This window comes from Tasmannia lanceolata, unplaced genomic scaffold, assembly GCF_043159265.1.
Source record: "Tasmannia lanceolata isolate RefF3 unplaced genomic scaffold, GAP_Taslan_0.1 ptg000019l, whole genome shotgun sequence".
In the NCBI taxonomy this organism is placed as follows: domain Eukaryota; kingdom Viridiplantae; phylum Streptophyta; class Magnoliopsida; order Canellales; family Winteraceae; genus Tasmannia; species Tasmannia lanceolata.
This window is the reverse complement of record NW_027518696.1, coordinates 1,971,428-1,986,951: the sequence shown is the minus strand read 5'-3', so window position 1 is coordinate 1,986,951 and position 15,524 is coordinate 1,971,428. Positions and strand designations below refer to the sequence as shown.

Genomic DNA, 15,524 nt, shown 5'->3' with positions numbered 1-15,524 from the left:
TTTTATATGATGAAAGGCCTTATTGTCCATTATTTTTCAAAAACGTACGATAAAGAAGAGAAAATGTACTTCTTTCATTCTCACATAAACGAACATGCATTTCCTACCTCAGAAATAAACCCACTATTAAGAAATGAGACATCTATCAAAAGAGTAAAAGCCAAAGAGTTTAGCAGCATTTAATTCTCTACAGATCGCTATTCAAGAGGTTTTTTCATAACAACATAAATAGTGATTAGTGGTTACTGATTACTACAAGTGTTTGTATTTACTCCAAACCTGAAAGCATTGCTTTGTCCCTAGCAATCCCACAACCCATCAAAGATTGTAATTCTTTAATGAAAATCCCAGCTAGCTCATTATACAGGTGTTGCTATGCATCAAGAACATTAACATTAATGTATTTCTCTACCTCCTTTGGAAATTCATTTTCCCTATACAATAAGCGAAAAGAGAAGCAAAGAGAAGAGGGAAAGCAGTAAGGACAATGGCCACAACACCTAAACGATCATGGTGGTACCCAAAGTAATCATGTAGGAAGGACGCAACTGTTTTGGTTTCTCCAAATACCATTATCTCCTTTTTTATATCTCCATACTGTGAAGTAAATAAACCATTTAGAGTCCATGATGTGGGGCACATCCAGTAGAACCAAACCCACCACTTTGGAATTTGCTGCAAGCAAGCACAATAAATTGGTTTAGTTTTATGACTTCGCCATTCACCCAATGACATGGAAGCTACTTAGATCATGCGGGTATAGAACATATAAAAAGTGAAGTAGAAATTTTGTCATATTTGAAGTGAAGGTTGTGACAGTTTCTAAATAAAATTTTCTAACTAATTGACAAAGGAGGTGAATGGCATAGTTTTAAATTTCGACCAAAATATTTCGGTTTTGTTTTGGACTGAAACCAAATTACATTGAATCACATTTTTACATGATTCATTTTTCACCCTTTTTTACAAAATTTCTACCGAAATATTAAAGATTTCCATCGAAATTTCCACCAAAATGGCCAAAAAAAAATTTTGGTGAAATTTTTTAAAAATCAGAAATTCTTGTCAAAAATTTACATGTTTTCGGCCGAAATTTCCACTGGAACTGAAATATTTCGGTTTCGGTGGTGGCCAAAACAAACACTGAAACCGACATTTAAAACCTTGGTGAATGGCTGACTTACTGGTTCAGGTACAATGAAGCCTGCGAATAGAGTCAGCATTGTGTAGAAGGCTGATGACAATATAGAAGCTACCTGAACATTTGGGGTCAATGACACAAGTAGCATGCCGAGGTAATTGTAGTAGAGCAGTGTACAAAACATGGCATAGAAGTACCAGAAGATCTTATAAGCTGACCAGTAATAACCAATTGATGGGTATGTGATTATCAGAAAAAGAAGTGTATGGAGGAATACGTAAGGAAGTTCAATGGCCACCTACAACATTGCAGAAACACAGAAACCAATCAGATCTGTACAAGTTAAAATTAAACAATACTTATATAGTAATATTGAACGATTGTAAAGGCTAATACGAAGTCTATAAAGATGTTTGGACCTGTGCAAACGAATAGGCCCATGAAGAATACATGCCAGCAAAATTTTCCCGGTAAAAAACGGTGCGCTCGGTTGCAATAAATGGTAAAACTGATGAGCAGCAATTTATGCCGAAGAAGACCACGGAAGCATACATCGATCCAAGTATTGTGAACAAGTCTTGCTGGTCATTTCTATAGATCAGGAAAAAATGGTGAGGTTCATGTTTTTGGCAAGTAGTCTCTTGCATGAAGAAATGAAAATAAAATAGTCTCATATTGAATCGGTACATTCTAAATCATGATAAAAGTCATCAAACCATGCCTTTTTTTTGTGTTTTTTTTTTTTTTTTTTGTATTAGACTTCAGATTCTCACTAGTATCCACGCTTACACTTGATAAATGAGTTTATTAATAGTGATCAGAGGTTGTAAAATAGCGGTAAGTGTAAGTTCTGTATCAAATTTGTAGTTGTAAAAAAATCGTATATATTTTATGAACAAGTTTAATTTGGTTTCTCAAAATCGAAGTCAGAATGCTGTTCCATTATTAATTCCATAGTTTAATAACTTCCTTAGTCAATTCTCTTTAACTTAGCTGAGTTCTCATCCTCGTCCAAAATTTTCCCTACCAAATCATCCAAAACTCCTTTGCCTCGCCGAGTTAAGGAAAAAATGACCGCATTAAGCTGACCAGTAGTAACCAATTGAGGTTCATGTTTTATTAGTCGACTCTCTTTTACCTTGGCCGAGTTCTCATCCGAGCCTAAATTTTTGAAACAACAATTAATCCAGATGGTGTTTTTAATATTGTTTCTTTTTCTTTACACATTGTAGCAGACGAATAAAACAAGTATATGTGTATATGTATATTATATTTATTTGTTTGGCTTATTATATGAAAAGGTTTTATTGAGTCTTTGGTGTAATATCCTGATTAAGAAAACCCACCTAAGTATTTATTTTCAGAAACAAATTAAATAAAACATTTTGCTGCTTTCACTCATATTTTGGTCCTATCTTGTAAGATTTGATTTGCTCTTAGATGCATGTAGTGCATATATGAACCCAGCAGAGTTAAATGACCAACATTTTCTTCCCACGCTTCCAAAACAGCGCTCCAAAGATCAATGATGAGGTGATCATAAACATATAGCGCACCAAGATGTACTCAGGACTTCTCCAGTATGACAAGTGTTGTTTCCAAAGGCATGCTTTGAACTGCTCCCAACCATTCTGTGGAAAGCGAGTTGGGAAATGCAAGTCCTCTGAACCTGGAGGTGGTGTACTCAACTGGGTAACCATCTCTTTGTTGTCCCTACAATCACAATAACACTATAATGAATTCACAAATAAAGTTAAACTATCAGTATCTGGCCTGAAGTACCCAGCCATCCTGGTATTCATTATTTTTCATCTTATTGTAGCATAAATTGATTAGCTGATCTATGTTTGGCCACAAGTTAATAAAATCACTTAGAATTTGAATATAGGCTACTGTTGAATTATCACTCACTTATACAGAGAGGACTCCTTGTAAAGATTCGCAAAATCAACACCAAGTTCTGTTTCTGCAGATGTAGAGGTAACTTCTAACATCCATGTTGCTGGATTATAATTGTTTTTGATCTTTGATACCCCAGAAATGCCCTGCCAAAAAAATGATGGAAGAAAATTGAAGGTATACCATGAGTTGTTTGCAAAATATTATTCTATATACATTGAGCATTGTCTCACTTTAATTATTAAACATCACAACCTGGTTGATGTTGGTTTATTATATATCTATATCTACACACACACACGCGCACACACATATACATGTTAGAGATGGAGAAAGGAGATACAGAATATGCAGTTTCCAAGGGAATTTCATATTTTTGTAGGTGATTTATAAGAGCATGTTTACTACTATTGTTAATCCATATAAGAGAGGGCATAAGGGAAGCGCATACACAATGGAAATAAGCATGTCACAAGGTAACATGAGTGTTTTCGTGGTTCGACAAGATTGTCTACATCCAAAGGAGAGAAATCATCTTCCACAATAAGAAACAAGCGCATGAGATTATAAGAAACAATCACCAATCCCTTAACCCAATCCAAATCACCTCCTATCATATCTAAACAGCAAAATGAAGAGAAATCCTAACAAGAAAGCATTTTCAATGACTGGTTCTTATTCAAGTGGGAAAAACAATAGCCAAAGGTTATAGTGCATCAGTCGCTATCTTACCTCAAAATATTCAATAACACTTCTTGAATGCTGGCCTAATGGCCCGGAATAGATTATTTGTCCTCCCCTTTTCATTAGAATCAGCTGCAAGAAGAGTAAAATTTTCATTAGAAAATGAAACATGCGTTGTGCCTCATCCCGAGCATGATATAATATGAAATGTAAGCAAATACCATGGTTTCTAGAAAGCAACATCAAATGTTTAATTTTCTGATCTGAACAGATATCACTATATTACGTAAAGCAATACAAATTATCCACTAGTTTTTAATCGACAGCAAGCATTGCTAATAGAAAATCCTGCTGATGCTCTCCTTGTAGACTAAGCCACACTAATTAGATTATCAGAAGATCCTATTCAAAAATTTGCTAACTGTGAATATCATAAATTCCATTATTGCTCAAATACCTCACCAATGAATTTTCTTTAGGGCATTCTTAACCATTTATAGAACTTTTGGGGAATACAGATATTTCGGAACCCCTTAATTCTCATTATTTTATGAAAAAATAACTGTACCCTCATATTTTATCGTGCATATAATCCATCGGTTGCCATATTACCTCATCAAATGACTCAAATATATCTATACTGGGCTGGTGGATAGTGCAAACCACTGTTCTTCCCGTATCAACAACATTCTTCACTGCACGCATGACAATTGCAGCCGCTCTTGCATCCAAACCTGATGTGGGTTCATCCATGAATATAATAGAGGGGTTAGAAACAAGCTCCACTGCAATTGTTAGCCGTTTACGTTGCTCAGTTGATAGACCATTGACACCAGGAATGCCTACTAAAGAATCCTTAATTCTGTCAAGCTCAATCGTTTCGAGGACTTCATTTACAAACTCCTGTGAAACACAAGATCCACCAAATTTATCATGAGCTTATGTAAAATATAATCTTAGTTATTCTACTACCGTGCGAAGGATTACTTACAGATTTAGTATTTGAATCAATCTGAGGTGGCAACCGCAACCAAGCTGAGTATATAACTGATTCTTCTACAGTAATTTGTGGAGAATGTATGTCGGTCTGCTCACAATAACCTGATATCCTAGCAAATGTTTCTTGGACTTTAGGATATCCTCCAATTGTTATGTGTCCTTCAATGGTACCACCAGTTTTCCTTCCAGAAAGAACATCCATGAGAGTTGTTTTCCCTGCTCCACTCACACCCATTAATGCAGTAAGAACACGGGGCTTGAATGCACCTGTAATATCGTGAAGAAGTTGGAGTTTTTTCTGCATGAAACCTTGCTCTCTCATTTCCTGGATGAGATACAATGAAACAAAGATAATTTATTGATCTGATTGATACTTGGTGACTGATTTTTTGAGAATTCAATGCGAATGAGTACTTTAACATGATTACCAGAGGAGCATCGACGTAATACTGCACGCCCTCAAATGCTATTGTTAGTGGCTGAAAGGGTAAAACCATTCTCCCTGGAAACCAACCATGTCAACCTTAAAAAGAAAGCACATGAGAATTTCAAATCTATTTTTTGTAATTTCTATAATTTTTTCTACTAACGAGAACATTTAGAATTCTAAGAAAGTCCTTGAGAATCTAAATGAGTTTGTTGGAATTCTAATCGTGCCTTGGAATTGTAAGTGGGTGTATTGGACTTGGAGCATGCCTTGGATGATTCAAAGCAACCCTTGGAAGACTCAACACAAGCCTTGGAAACGTGTCTTTTAGTAGCTTCTACTTTTGCTTTGTAACTGTAAAAGTCCTTTAGTTTCTCAATCTTTTACATTTGGTTTTGTGCAGATTGTTGCTCAGAAAATTTAAGTGCAATTAGGTGTGCTAATCTCATGGTTGTGATGTTGGCTATATAAAGCACCTGTGTATCATCCTCAAATGCAAGTTTAACAATGAAATTTGAAACATACTGTGTAGTAGAACAAGTTGGCTTTTATTTTTTGATGTGTTTGGCACCAAGAGAACAATTTTCTTCTCTTGAAGTTAGTCCTCTTTCCTTCAAACTAGTTGCATTATTTTCATCAAAGTGGTATCAGATGTTTACTGAAGGATAATCATGGCATCCAACAAAATGTTGCAACCTCAACTTAGTTCAAAAGAAAAATTTGCTACTACAGGAGTATTTAAATGAAAGTGCATATGAATTTCAAGATCTATGGGATATTGTTGAGACAGGATATGAAGAGTCGGAAAATCAAATGACTCCCACTAAAAAACAACTCCATGATTTGAAACAATATCACAAGTAACACAAGACCCCCCAGAGAGAGAGAGAGAGAGAGAGAGAGAGAGAGAGAGAGAGAGAGAGAGAGAGAGAGAGAGAGAGAGAGAGAGAGAGAGAGAGAGAGAGAGAGAGAGAGAGAGAGAGAGAGAGAGAGTTTCTTTATTAATTTAATTCTTTACCATTAGAAAAACAGTATAAAAGTCGTTTAGTTGTGGAAGGCTATAAGCAAAGACATGGCATCAATTATCAAGAAGCAAATGCACCAGTTGCTCACCTTGAGACTTTTTATGGTCTTAGCATTGGCAGTCCAAAGAAGATGGAAAGTGTATCAAATAGATGTCAAATCAGCCTTTTTAAAGTTAACCAAGTACTTTTTCGAGACCCTTCTTGTTGGTAGTCTCATGTCATGTACTTGACAGCCACAAGATCGGATCTTATGTTTGCGGTATATGATCAACTCGTGGAATCACCAAAAAGAAATTATTGGGGAGCCGATAAAAGAATTTTGAGATGTGTAAGTGGAACCATTGATCATGGCATATGTTTTATGGAAGCATTGAAATTCAAGATTGGTTGGCTATTGTGATGGTGGATGGGAACAAAATATTGAATATGGAAAAGCACTTCCGTTATATTTTCTGTATTGGTTTGGGCACTATGTAATGGACTTCAAAGATATAAATAGTTCTAGGTCTCTCTACAGTTGAGAGTATATTTCATTGTCCTCGGTAACTGGCTGAGATGGATTTTAGAAGAACTCAAAAATCCTCAAATTGCAAGCACAAAATTATAGTGACTAAATTTCAGCTATTGCACTCACAAAGAATCCAGTTGTTCACAACAAGAGCAAGCATGTTCAATCAGGTGCAATTTCATCCATGACTTTGATCAAGGAGTAATTGATGCCAAAGTATTGAAAGACTCAAGATCAACTAGCAGTCGTTTTTACAGAAGTCTTTGAAGTGTGTTATCTTAAAAAAAAATGAAGAAACTCAGCATGGTAATGGTCTAGTGTAAATTGTGGCTGTTGGAATTCTAAACTATTCCTTGAGAATCTAAGTGATTATGTTGAAAATCTAATCAAGGCTTTAGTTGGACTTGGAGCAAGCCTTGAAAGATTCAAAGAAAGCCTTGGGAAATTAAGTGTCTTTTGGTAGCTTTTGTGTTTGCTTTGTAATTGTAGAAGGCTTTTAGTTTTTCTATGTTTTACATTTGGTTTTGTGAGCTGATCTAGGATTTGTGATTTAGGCTATCTAAAGCACCCATTTATCATCCTCAAATGCAAGTTTTTTTATTTTTTATTTTTTTCAATAGATAAGCTGGGATTGAATCTCCGATCTCAATGTTGAAAACCAAAGCCTTAACCAATTGAGCTAGAGGCTCAACCCACTCAAATGCAAGTTTATCGAAGAATTTGAAGCCTCCTGGCAAGTTAGCTTTTGGCATCAGTAAACAATTTTCTCTCTCTTAAAGATAGTTATCTTCCCTCCAACCTTGTTGATTATTTGTGTCAGAAGTCAGAACACAGATAGTAAGGAAAATAGTCTCACCTGCTTGTCGGGGTTCTGCGGTTGTTTTGAGTGGAGCAGCAGTGGGCTTCTTCTGTAAATGTTCATCATGGCAAGGGTCTTCTCTTCCTTGAAGCTGAGAGAGCTTTTCACGAGAAATAATGGCACGGGACATCTGGGGAGCTGAAAAAATATGGGTAAATTAAATATATACTTACGACAAAACCGTTCATTAAAATAAGCCTAAAGAACTGAAAAGGATGAAATTACGCTTTAAGAAAGTCAAGGCAGCTGTGTATCCAATATTGAATAGAACTGTGAATCCTAACAAGGCAAACAGTGATATCCAATAAAAGTATCCATTGAAGTTCAGCCCACGGCTTGATAGTGTTTGCTTTCCTATTGTTGTGTTTACTGATGAGATCTGTAAATGAAATTGAACTGAAAATTACTAGGCAATACAATCAATTGCTCCAAAAAATAAAAAATAAAAAAAATCCAATCACAGAATCCAACAAGTTGGGTAATCCACAACTCACCTTTTGCTGCCACCTTGGGGCAAGGAATTCATTTAGAGAAACTCCTATCTCAGAATATGAGAATGGTGAAATCCAGAATGCCCACTCTAACCAAGCTGGCATAGAGGCTGCAATAATGACATCCTTAAGTACATCTATAAGAAATTTTGAATAGTTCACTTTAAGACTGAACGAAAGAGCAGGTATGGACAGCCTTACTTCGCGGTATAATGAAACCACCGAACACTAGGGAGAGTAGTAAAGTAAAGGTGCCAGCTGTTAAAGAAGCCACCGCAGTCTGAAAAACTGAAGCAATAAAACGGAACATCGATATCGACATTTGGTGAACAACGAAAAGTAGAAGGAACTGGCGGAAAAACCTGAGAAAAATAACATACATAACTTAGATAATTGGTGAGACTATAAGTGGCTACAGGATATTATGTAAGGAAAACTTAACCATTTGGGCTTTTGAGATTATTCTCACCTTGTCACCTCTGGGCTGTATCCGATAACATAGTACGTAAGGCTTGTCCAAATGAAAGACGCTACCAATGAAATTGGAATCTTTAGAAGAGAGGATGGAATAGCGTATGTCCAAGCAGGATAGAAGTAAAAATCTCTCTGCCTATAGAAAACTGAAAGTCTAGAAATTGTCATGGACAATTCTGGGAATCCATCGACCATAAGTATTATAATTGAGTAAAAGAGAGAACCCATATAGTAATTGGCATGAACCACATCAACATGCATCCTTGTACGCAGAAAAACAGTCATTGTGACTAATGCGATGAAGAAAATCTGCAGAAAGAATGAAGGCATGCACATAGATGAACATAAAGTGTTTAGATGTCTGAACAAAACAATAATAATAGTTTCAATTAATGAAATAGTTTCGGAATTCATTCCTACCTGAGTTGTTTTGAATATGTAAACAAATGAATTCCTCTTCATGAGTAGTAATTCTCTAGTCATGCAAGCCTTAAATAGTTCCCATTTAGGCAGTGAATAAACACTGAAGGACAATGCCTTTTTATGGCACTGGGACTGATCATATGGCTCTGAAAGCTCCTCATCTAACTTCTGACCAATCTGAGATGACTTGAATTTCTTACAGAATTGATCAACAGAAACATAACTGTAAGGTTTTTCTGTATTATACCAGTATTGTGCCTGATCTTTCCTGGAGATAACCTGAACAACAATCGAAACTGTTTAATTAGAACCAGTCCAAAGTACAAAATAAGAAATAAAAGTGATAAGTATTATCATAGCTATTATTACTTCTTGGAGGAAGTCAGCTGCCCCTTTTCTCTCTGGGCACCTAAATCCACAATCTTCAAAAAAATTGAGAACATGACTGCGTGGACCATTGTATATTATCTTTCCTTCTGCCATCAATATGATGTCATCAAAAAGATCGTACGTCTCAGGTGCAGGCTGAAGAAGTGAAATCAATGCAGTTACGTCTGTTATGTGCACCAACTGTTGAAGACAGGTAACAATCTGAAAGGTAGTGGAACTGTCTAAACCAGTTGATATTTCATCCATAAAAAGAGCTTTTGTGGGCCCGACAATCATCTCCCCTACCAAATAAAATCATTCAATGAAAGAATCACTTCGAGGCAATAAAATCCATTGAAAATAATGCACAGAAAGTTGGGATCAATTCAAGTTGAGCCCATTAATTAAAATTGTCAGAAATCTAAGAAAACTAAGAGAAAATTCTTATAAACACCCCTAGAATGAAGTAGAAACAGTCTCCAGTAAAACATCAGACCAATTTAGAATGCCAATGCTTGGGCGTTTTAGATTACCTGTAGTGAGTCTTTTCTTCTCACCACCAGAAATGCCCCTTCTCATGGCATCACCAATCATTATGTCAGCACAAATGTCCAATCCAAGGATCTGATCAGCCGAGGACATGATAGAAGATTCATAAACATAAAGAAAAGAAAAAAACATTAAGGGACTCTTGTTACGAAAGAACATAAATATGTCTCTACTCAATTCTTTAGATGCAGAAGAAGAATATATTTCAGCTTATCTATTTTACTGGTGGCTTGAAGTTTAGCTATGTTAAAGAGAATTACCTTCAAAATGTAGTCTGTTTGAAGGGTTCTTTCCAATCCCTCAACAGAAATTGCCTGGTTAAAAAATTCCATCTGTCAGATTTTCAATGTGGGAATACAACAAAGCATCCCTACCATAAATGAACGGAGAAAGCATGATAAAAAAGCGAAGTTATCTTGCAAGGGTACTGTTTTTCAACTTGCATTGCATCATACTGGACATTTCCTGGATACTTGGTCAGTCACAACCCTTCTTCCTACTCCTATTAAGTGTGAATTATCTTGTCCTTAGAAATTACATTCAACTTTAAGTCCAAGTATTTAGGAACTTTATTTAATTGCTGGGATAAATGCCAAGTTATGCATAGTTTTTCATCCATACCATGCATATATTTCTATAAAATGCCTATTGTTGTTCAAAATCAACAAGTCCACGCACTCATATTAGTGGAAACCCGACCTTGAGTAACATGAAAGGAAGTGAATAGCTTGAGATGTTATATTACCTTCATGTAAGTGTCTATGTCTGGTTCAGGGACAATTCCAGCCTCCTTTTCCCTTCTACTGACTTCCATCATAATTTCTTCACATACAGATAACAAATTAGCTAACATAACACATGTAAGTGTAGTAGAACTTCTTCTGATTACGAAAAATATAAAGAAACAATTTTTAGTGGAACAAGAGAAGCTTACCTGCCCTGCTTCCAACACCCTGGAAACACGCTGAAAAATCAAGTGTTTCCCTTACAGTAATCTCTGGAATGTGAAGGTCATATTGGCTTATATAAGCTGATGTTTTCTGAGGAACAAAATCTTCAAGTCCATATCCATTGTAGGAGATTTCTCCTGTAACCTGAAATTTACAAATTACAAACATTTGATCAGGAATTAAATGTATATAACTCAAGCAGGCAAACAGTTGCTAAAGGAAACCATAATATTGTTACGTGCCTAATTGGCCGTAACACAAATAAACAAGAAAAAGAGAGAAATGATGGGGGAAGAGGTTGATTCGAGGCAACCGGACCTCCTAGAGGTTCAATTCGAGAGGAACCATGACTCTCCTCAAAACAAAGTTTCCTTTGCTGTAAAAATTCTCTTCTCCCTTCATTTTCATTACAATACACTTCTTAAATACAAGCATGAACGAGTGCCACATCACTACCCCATTAACCCACTTACATAACCGATAACGAGTAACCAACACCCACTTACATGGCACATAACAAGTAACTAACATCCACAAATTTAAAATGCAAAATCCTGCAATAACTACTTTATAACTAATTCACATACACCATACTAAGTATGTATCAAATATTTACTTGAAATTCATCTAAACTGCATTTAAAGTATTTAATGTCATTTCAGGAGTGATCAATTTTGTTTTATGTATCTATCATGGCGTTTTAATTTGTAGTTCAGATCCTTTTTTGTTAGTTGAAAATGAATCCAGGACTCCTGTGTATATAAAACAGCCTCAGTGTCTCATCCTCTTTGTTTACTGATTTAATTCTAATGTCTGCACAAAAACTACCCGAGTCAAATCGGTTTTGGCCCTTCTGAGTCAATCAAAAACTCCTGTGCATATAAAACAGCCTCAGTGTCTCAGCCTCTTTGTTTACTGATTTAATTCTAATGTCCGCACAAAAACTACCCGAGTCAAATCGGTTTTGGCCCTTCTGAGTCAATCAAAAACTCCTTTGACTCCCCCAAGTCAATAAAAATTTGTTATGTCAGCCATTGGCTCGCCTGATTTGACTGAATTTTACATCGGACGAGATCTTCTCTAACTAAGAGTTTTAAACAGTGGTTATAATATAACATCCGGTCTATTCTCCTAAAAAAATTTCTCTGCAGCTTGCAGCAGCCTTGCTTTGAAAAACCATTAAATTATATCATGATGATTCTATCTATATTTACCACTACTATATACATAAATTTATCTCTGTATCTGTATATTTAAAATATTCTTCATAAATGAATTTCCTTAGGATATTGATAAAAGAATCTGAAGAACAAACCTCGAGAGATTGGTTCAGTTTTCCTGCAAGTGCCAATAACAAGGTGGTTTTTCCACACCCTGGAGGGCCAAGCAATAGAGTCATCCTGCACCCATAAAGAAGCCTCTATTTGTCAACCTCAATGCTGACAAGCCATCACCCTGAAATTCATTTTCCATTGCTTCCCTTATAAAACTCAAACAAATTGAAAACGATCCCGTATTTTCAAATTCAGAAATAGAAATTGAGATAATTCCAAGAACTTTATTAAGAAAAAAATGTATTTCAACCATCAACCAGAGATTTATTCATTGATTAAATCAACTCTTTTGTAAGTTTTCAGTTACAAGCAAAATATGTACATGCACTGCATATGAAATGTACAAATTAGAAAATATTCTTTATTTGGTAGATGAAAGAAAAGATTAGATAACATTTGAAAGATGGTTTACTTTGAGGACTTAAAAACAGAAGATAGCATTTGCTATCTAATCTTGAAATGCTATCTAAAAATATGCACATATGCATTACCTGGTTAACTTTAAGTTTAGATAGCATTTGAAAGATTAGATAGCATTTGTAAATTTCATATGCGTTTGCTAATTTGTACACGCACTGCATATGAAATGTATAAATTAGATAATACATATTCTAGGGTGTAGAATATGTATTGAAGAAAATATTCTTTATTTAGTAAAGTCCTTAAAGAAATACAGTACTTGAAAGAACAGAACTTAAAAATAGAAGATAGCATGTACAATTTTTAAAGTAATAAATATTAGAATACCAATTTCTTTGTCAACGATTGAAAGGAAGATAAAAAAGACTTGATTGGCTATGAATATTAGGATATATTAAAATAAGTCATTAGAAAATTGATAACATTAGATATTCAATTTCCTGATATTGTAGAACTACATATCCCTACCTTGAAGGCTTGATGATTCCACTGACATCATTGATGATGCTTATCTTGGCTTCTTGAGACTTTGAACAGGGCAATTTTCCAAAATTCTGTAATAAATTTCCATTGCTAATAAAAAATTAAGAACCTTATGTAAGAAACCCCAAGTAACATTTGGAAGGTCCATTGCTCCTTTGACTTTTCATATTGGAATTGTTTATGGGAGATGATATTTTCACCCCCTCTGCAGTACGCATTCGCCCCCTTATAATGTGAACAATGGGCAACTTTAACGCTTTTTGACGTCAGATCACGTTAAAAAAGGGGGGGGGGGAGGCGGCGTGAAAATATCATCGCCCTTGTTTATTGGTTCCTAGAAATTACTAAAAACTATTTGTGACTTTCTAGGTTTAATTTAAGAACCTTATTCTGAATGAAGTAAAACTATTTTGTTTTCACCAACTTTGTAATAGCCATTGAGATGTCATCCACTTAAGATATAATATATAAACCCTTTAATTTAAGAAACCCAAAAGTTAATGGATGTGATTAATGAAAGAACCCAATTGATTACATAAAATACATGAAACTAAAAATATGCATCAGACCCACTTACAGAGAATATGCTTTTAGTGGTGTTCCAAAGACTAGGCAGGGGCTTCCCATGAACTATTTCACATTGTGCTTTCACACACAGATTCTTGTATCTCACCTCCACAGTAGGCAATTTCACATCCACTCTACAACAGATAATGATATACCACTATAACATGTCAGATGTAAACACATTTATCAGGAAAAACAGACCTTTATTCTTCTTTATTCTTTCAGTTTGTATTGTGTAAGCATATAATATATGTACACCAGAATTCAGAAAACTGATATATGCACAACCCAGAATTATCAGGGAAAATTCAACCTAATTCATCTTTTTTATTTTCATTTCGTACTGTTTAAACTTTAAACATACAATATATATAGGCTACTGAAATTGCACTACCATGTTTTGATAATTGCACTAACTCATCTTTGTCTTTTATTATTTAAACAACTGACAAAGGTTATTACAGTTTTCAAAAAGTGCTAAAAAGGCAATTAAAAAAGAAACAACAAGCTGAGTTTATGCAATTATTAAAACATGGTAGTGCCAATATCAGAAGTCGTTTCATGGCTTACTTTTGTGGGAGAGAATAGCCACCTCAGATGAGTTAAATGAATAAGACAAAATATGCTAAAAAGTGGGCCTGCTCTCACATGCAACAGACCATCCGCGAAATGCCTTCTGGGATGAACACTAGCAAATCCCATATAACATATTACATAAGCATAGCTTACCTGTCTATTCTTTCTCTTAGTTTCTGCAACAACAGGCGATTATCATTCTCAATGTGCTTCAGAAGCTTCTCAACGAACATGTGTCTCTCTATCGCTCCAAGCTTCGTAACATCAATCATTTTCTTCCCCTTGGAATTGTGGACCTCACCTCCATCTTCACAATGATCAAACAACGATGATCTAAGCCGTTCAAAAGTGGGCAATCTCTCAATTGCTGCCCATTGTAATTCTATTTCGTCGTCATCATTTTCTCTCATAGAATTCACAGTAGAACTGCTCCGAAAACTCGAATTCTGGCGTTGTAATGATGACCTCCTGCTTCTCCCAATCTCCGATAACTCGATCCTTAGCGACTCAATGTCGTCTTTACCTACCAACTGAGCCATGGTTGAGAGCTTGGAGAGATTCAAAGTAGTGAGAAAGCTAAAGAGAGATGTAGAGAACTTATAATTGTTCTCAGGTCTTCTTCATTGATGCGGTAAGACCTTGCGTCATTGGAAAACAAAGGATTCTCTTATTCCATGATGATGGAACTTGCTTCTAGTGAAATTAAATGGATAATGAAATAAAAAATTCTATTGAAAGATGAGAAAAAAATGAATATTAGCCAAAAGTCAATGTAGACTTGAAGTTATTTTAAAGTACATTAAAGTGCGTGCATTCACTTGCTTAGTGGGAGGGAGAGAGAGAGAGAGAGAGAGCACTTCTATTACGGGATATTGTGCTGAAAATTAAGGTTGCACTGAAAATAACATGGGTCGGGTTTAGAAATCATGGGTCTTAGGTAAGGTCATGTTTAGAGGAAAAAAACCCGAAACTCGAAACTTACGGTGACTTTGCTAAATATCTCTTGAATAACATAGCAAATTATTTTCTAATATATTGATATAATTGTTTTTATTGAGGGTATCATGTTTTTGATGTGAAAATATACTTTCCTTCTAAAATTATACTTATGACATAAAATTAGAGATTTTTGGTGTGAAGATTTGTTTTTTTGTACAATCTTTAAAATTAATCACTATCCTATTCTAAAAAATGAAATCCCGACCCGACCCGAGAAAATAACTATGGCCGGCTTTACGAATCTTGGGTATTCCTATAAAAAATTAGACCCGACCCGACCCGAGAAACTATCTAGGGTCGGCTTTATGAATCTCGGGTATTCCTATAAAAAAATTAGACCCGACCCG

The 15,524-nt window shown here is 35.4% G+C and overlaps 1 protein-coding gene across 3 annotated transcripts; it reads right to left on the bottom strand.

The window, feature by feature from the left end:
• Nucleotides 1-141: 141 nt before the first annotated feature.
• LOC143852208 (pleiotropic drug resistance protein 3-like) lies at nt 142-14,749 on the bottom strand. 3 transcript variants are annotated; one of them, XM_077361587.1, is made up of 24 exons: nt 14,332-14,749; nt 13,613-13,736; nt 13,021-13,106; nt 12,114-12,198; nt 10,783-10,942; nt 10,594-10,670; nt 10,109-10,162; nt 9,833-9,923; nt 9,300-9,601; nt 8,928-9,209; nt 8,503-8,816; nt 8,235-8,395; nt 8,037-8,143; nt 7,768-7,921; nt 7,540-7,680; nt 5,152-5,225; nt 4,716-5,048; nt 4,388-4,627; nt 3,773-3,856; nt 3,053-3,186; nt 2,627-2,854; nt 1,561-1,732; nt 1,185-1,439; nt 142-675 (listed from the first exon to the last, which is right to left on the bottom strand). In XM_077361587.1, exons 1-24 carry the CDS (start codon nt 14,715-14,717, stop codon nt 409-411), a joined length of 4,311 nt encoding a protein of 1,436 aa, XP_077217702.1. In that variant the 5' UTR covers nt 14,718-14,749; the 3' UTR covers nt 142-408. The 3 variants fall into 3 exon arrangements, with proteins under 3 accessions (XP_077217702.1, XP_077217701.1, XP_077217703.1); XM_077361586.1 differs by having other exon boundaries at nt 4,337-4,627; nt 14,332-14,748; XM_077361588.1 differs by lacking the exons at nt 13,613-13,736; nt 14,332-14,749 and having other exon boundaries at nt 4,337-4,627; nt 12,114-12,253.
• Nucleotides 14,750-15,524: the final 775 nt, after the last annotated feature.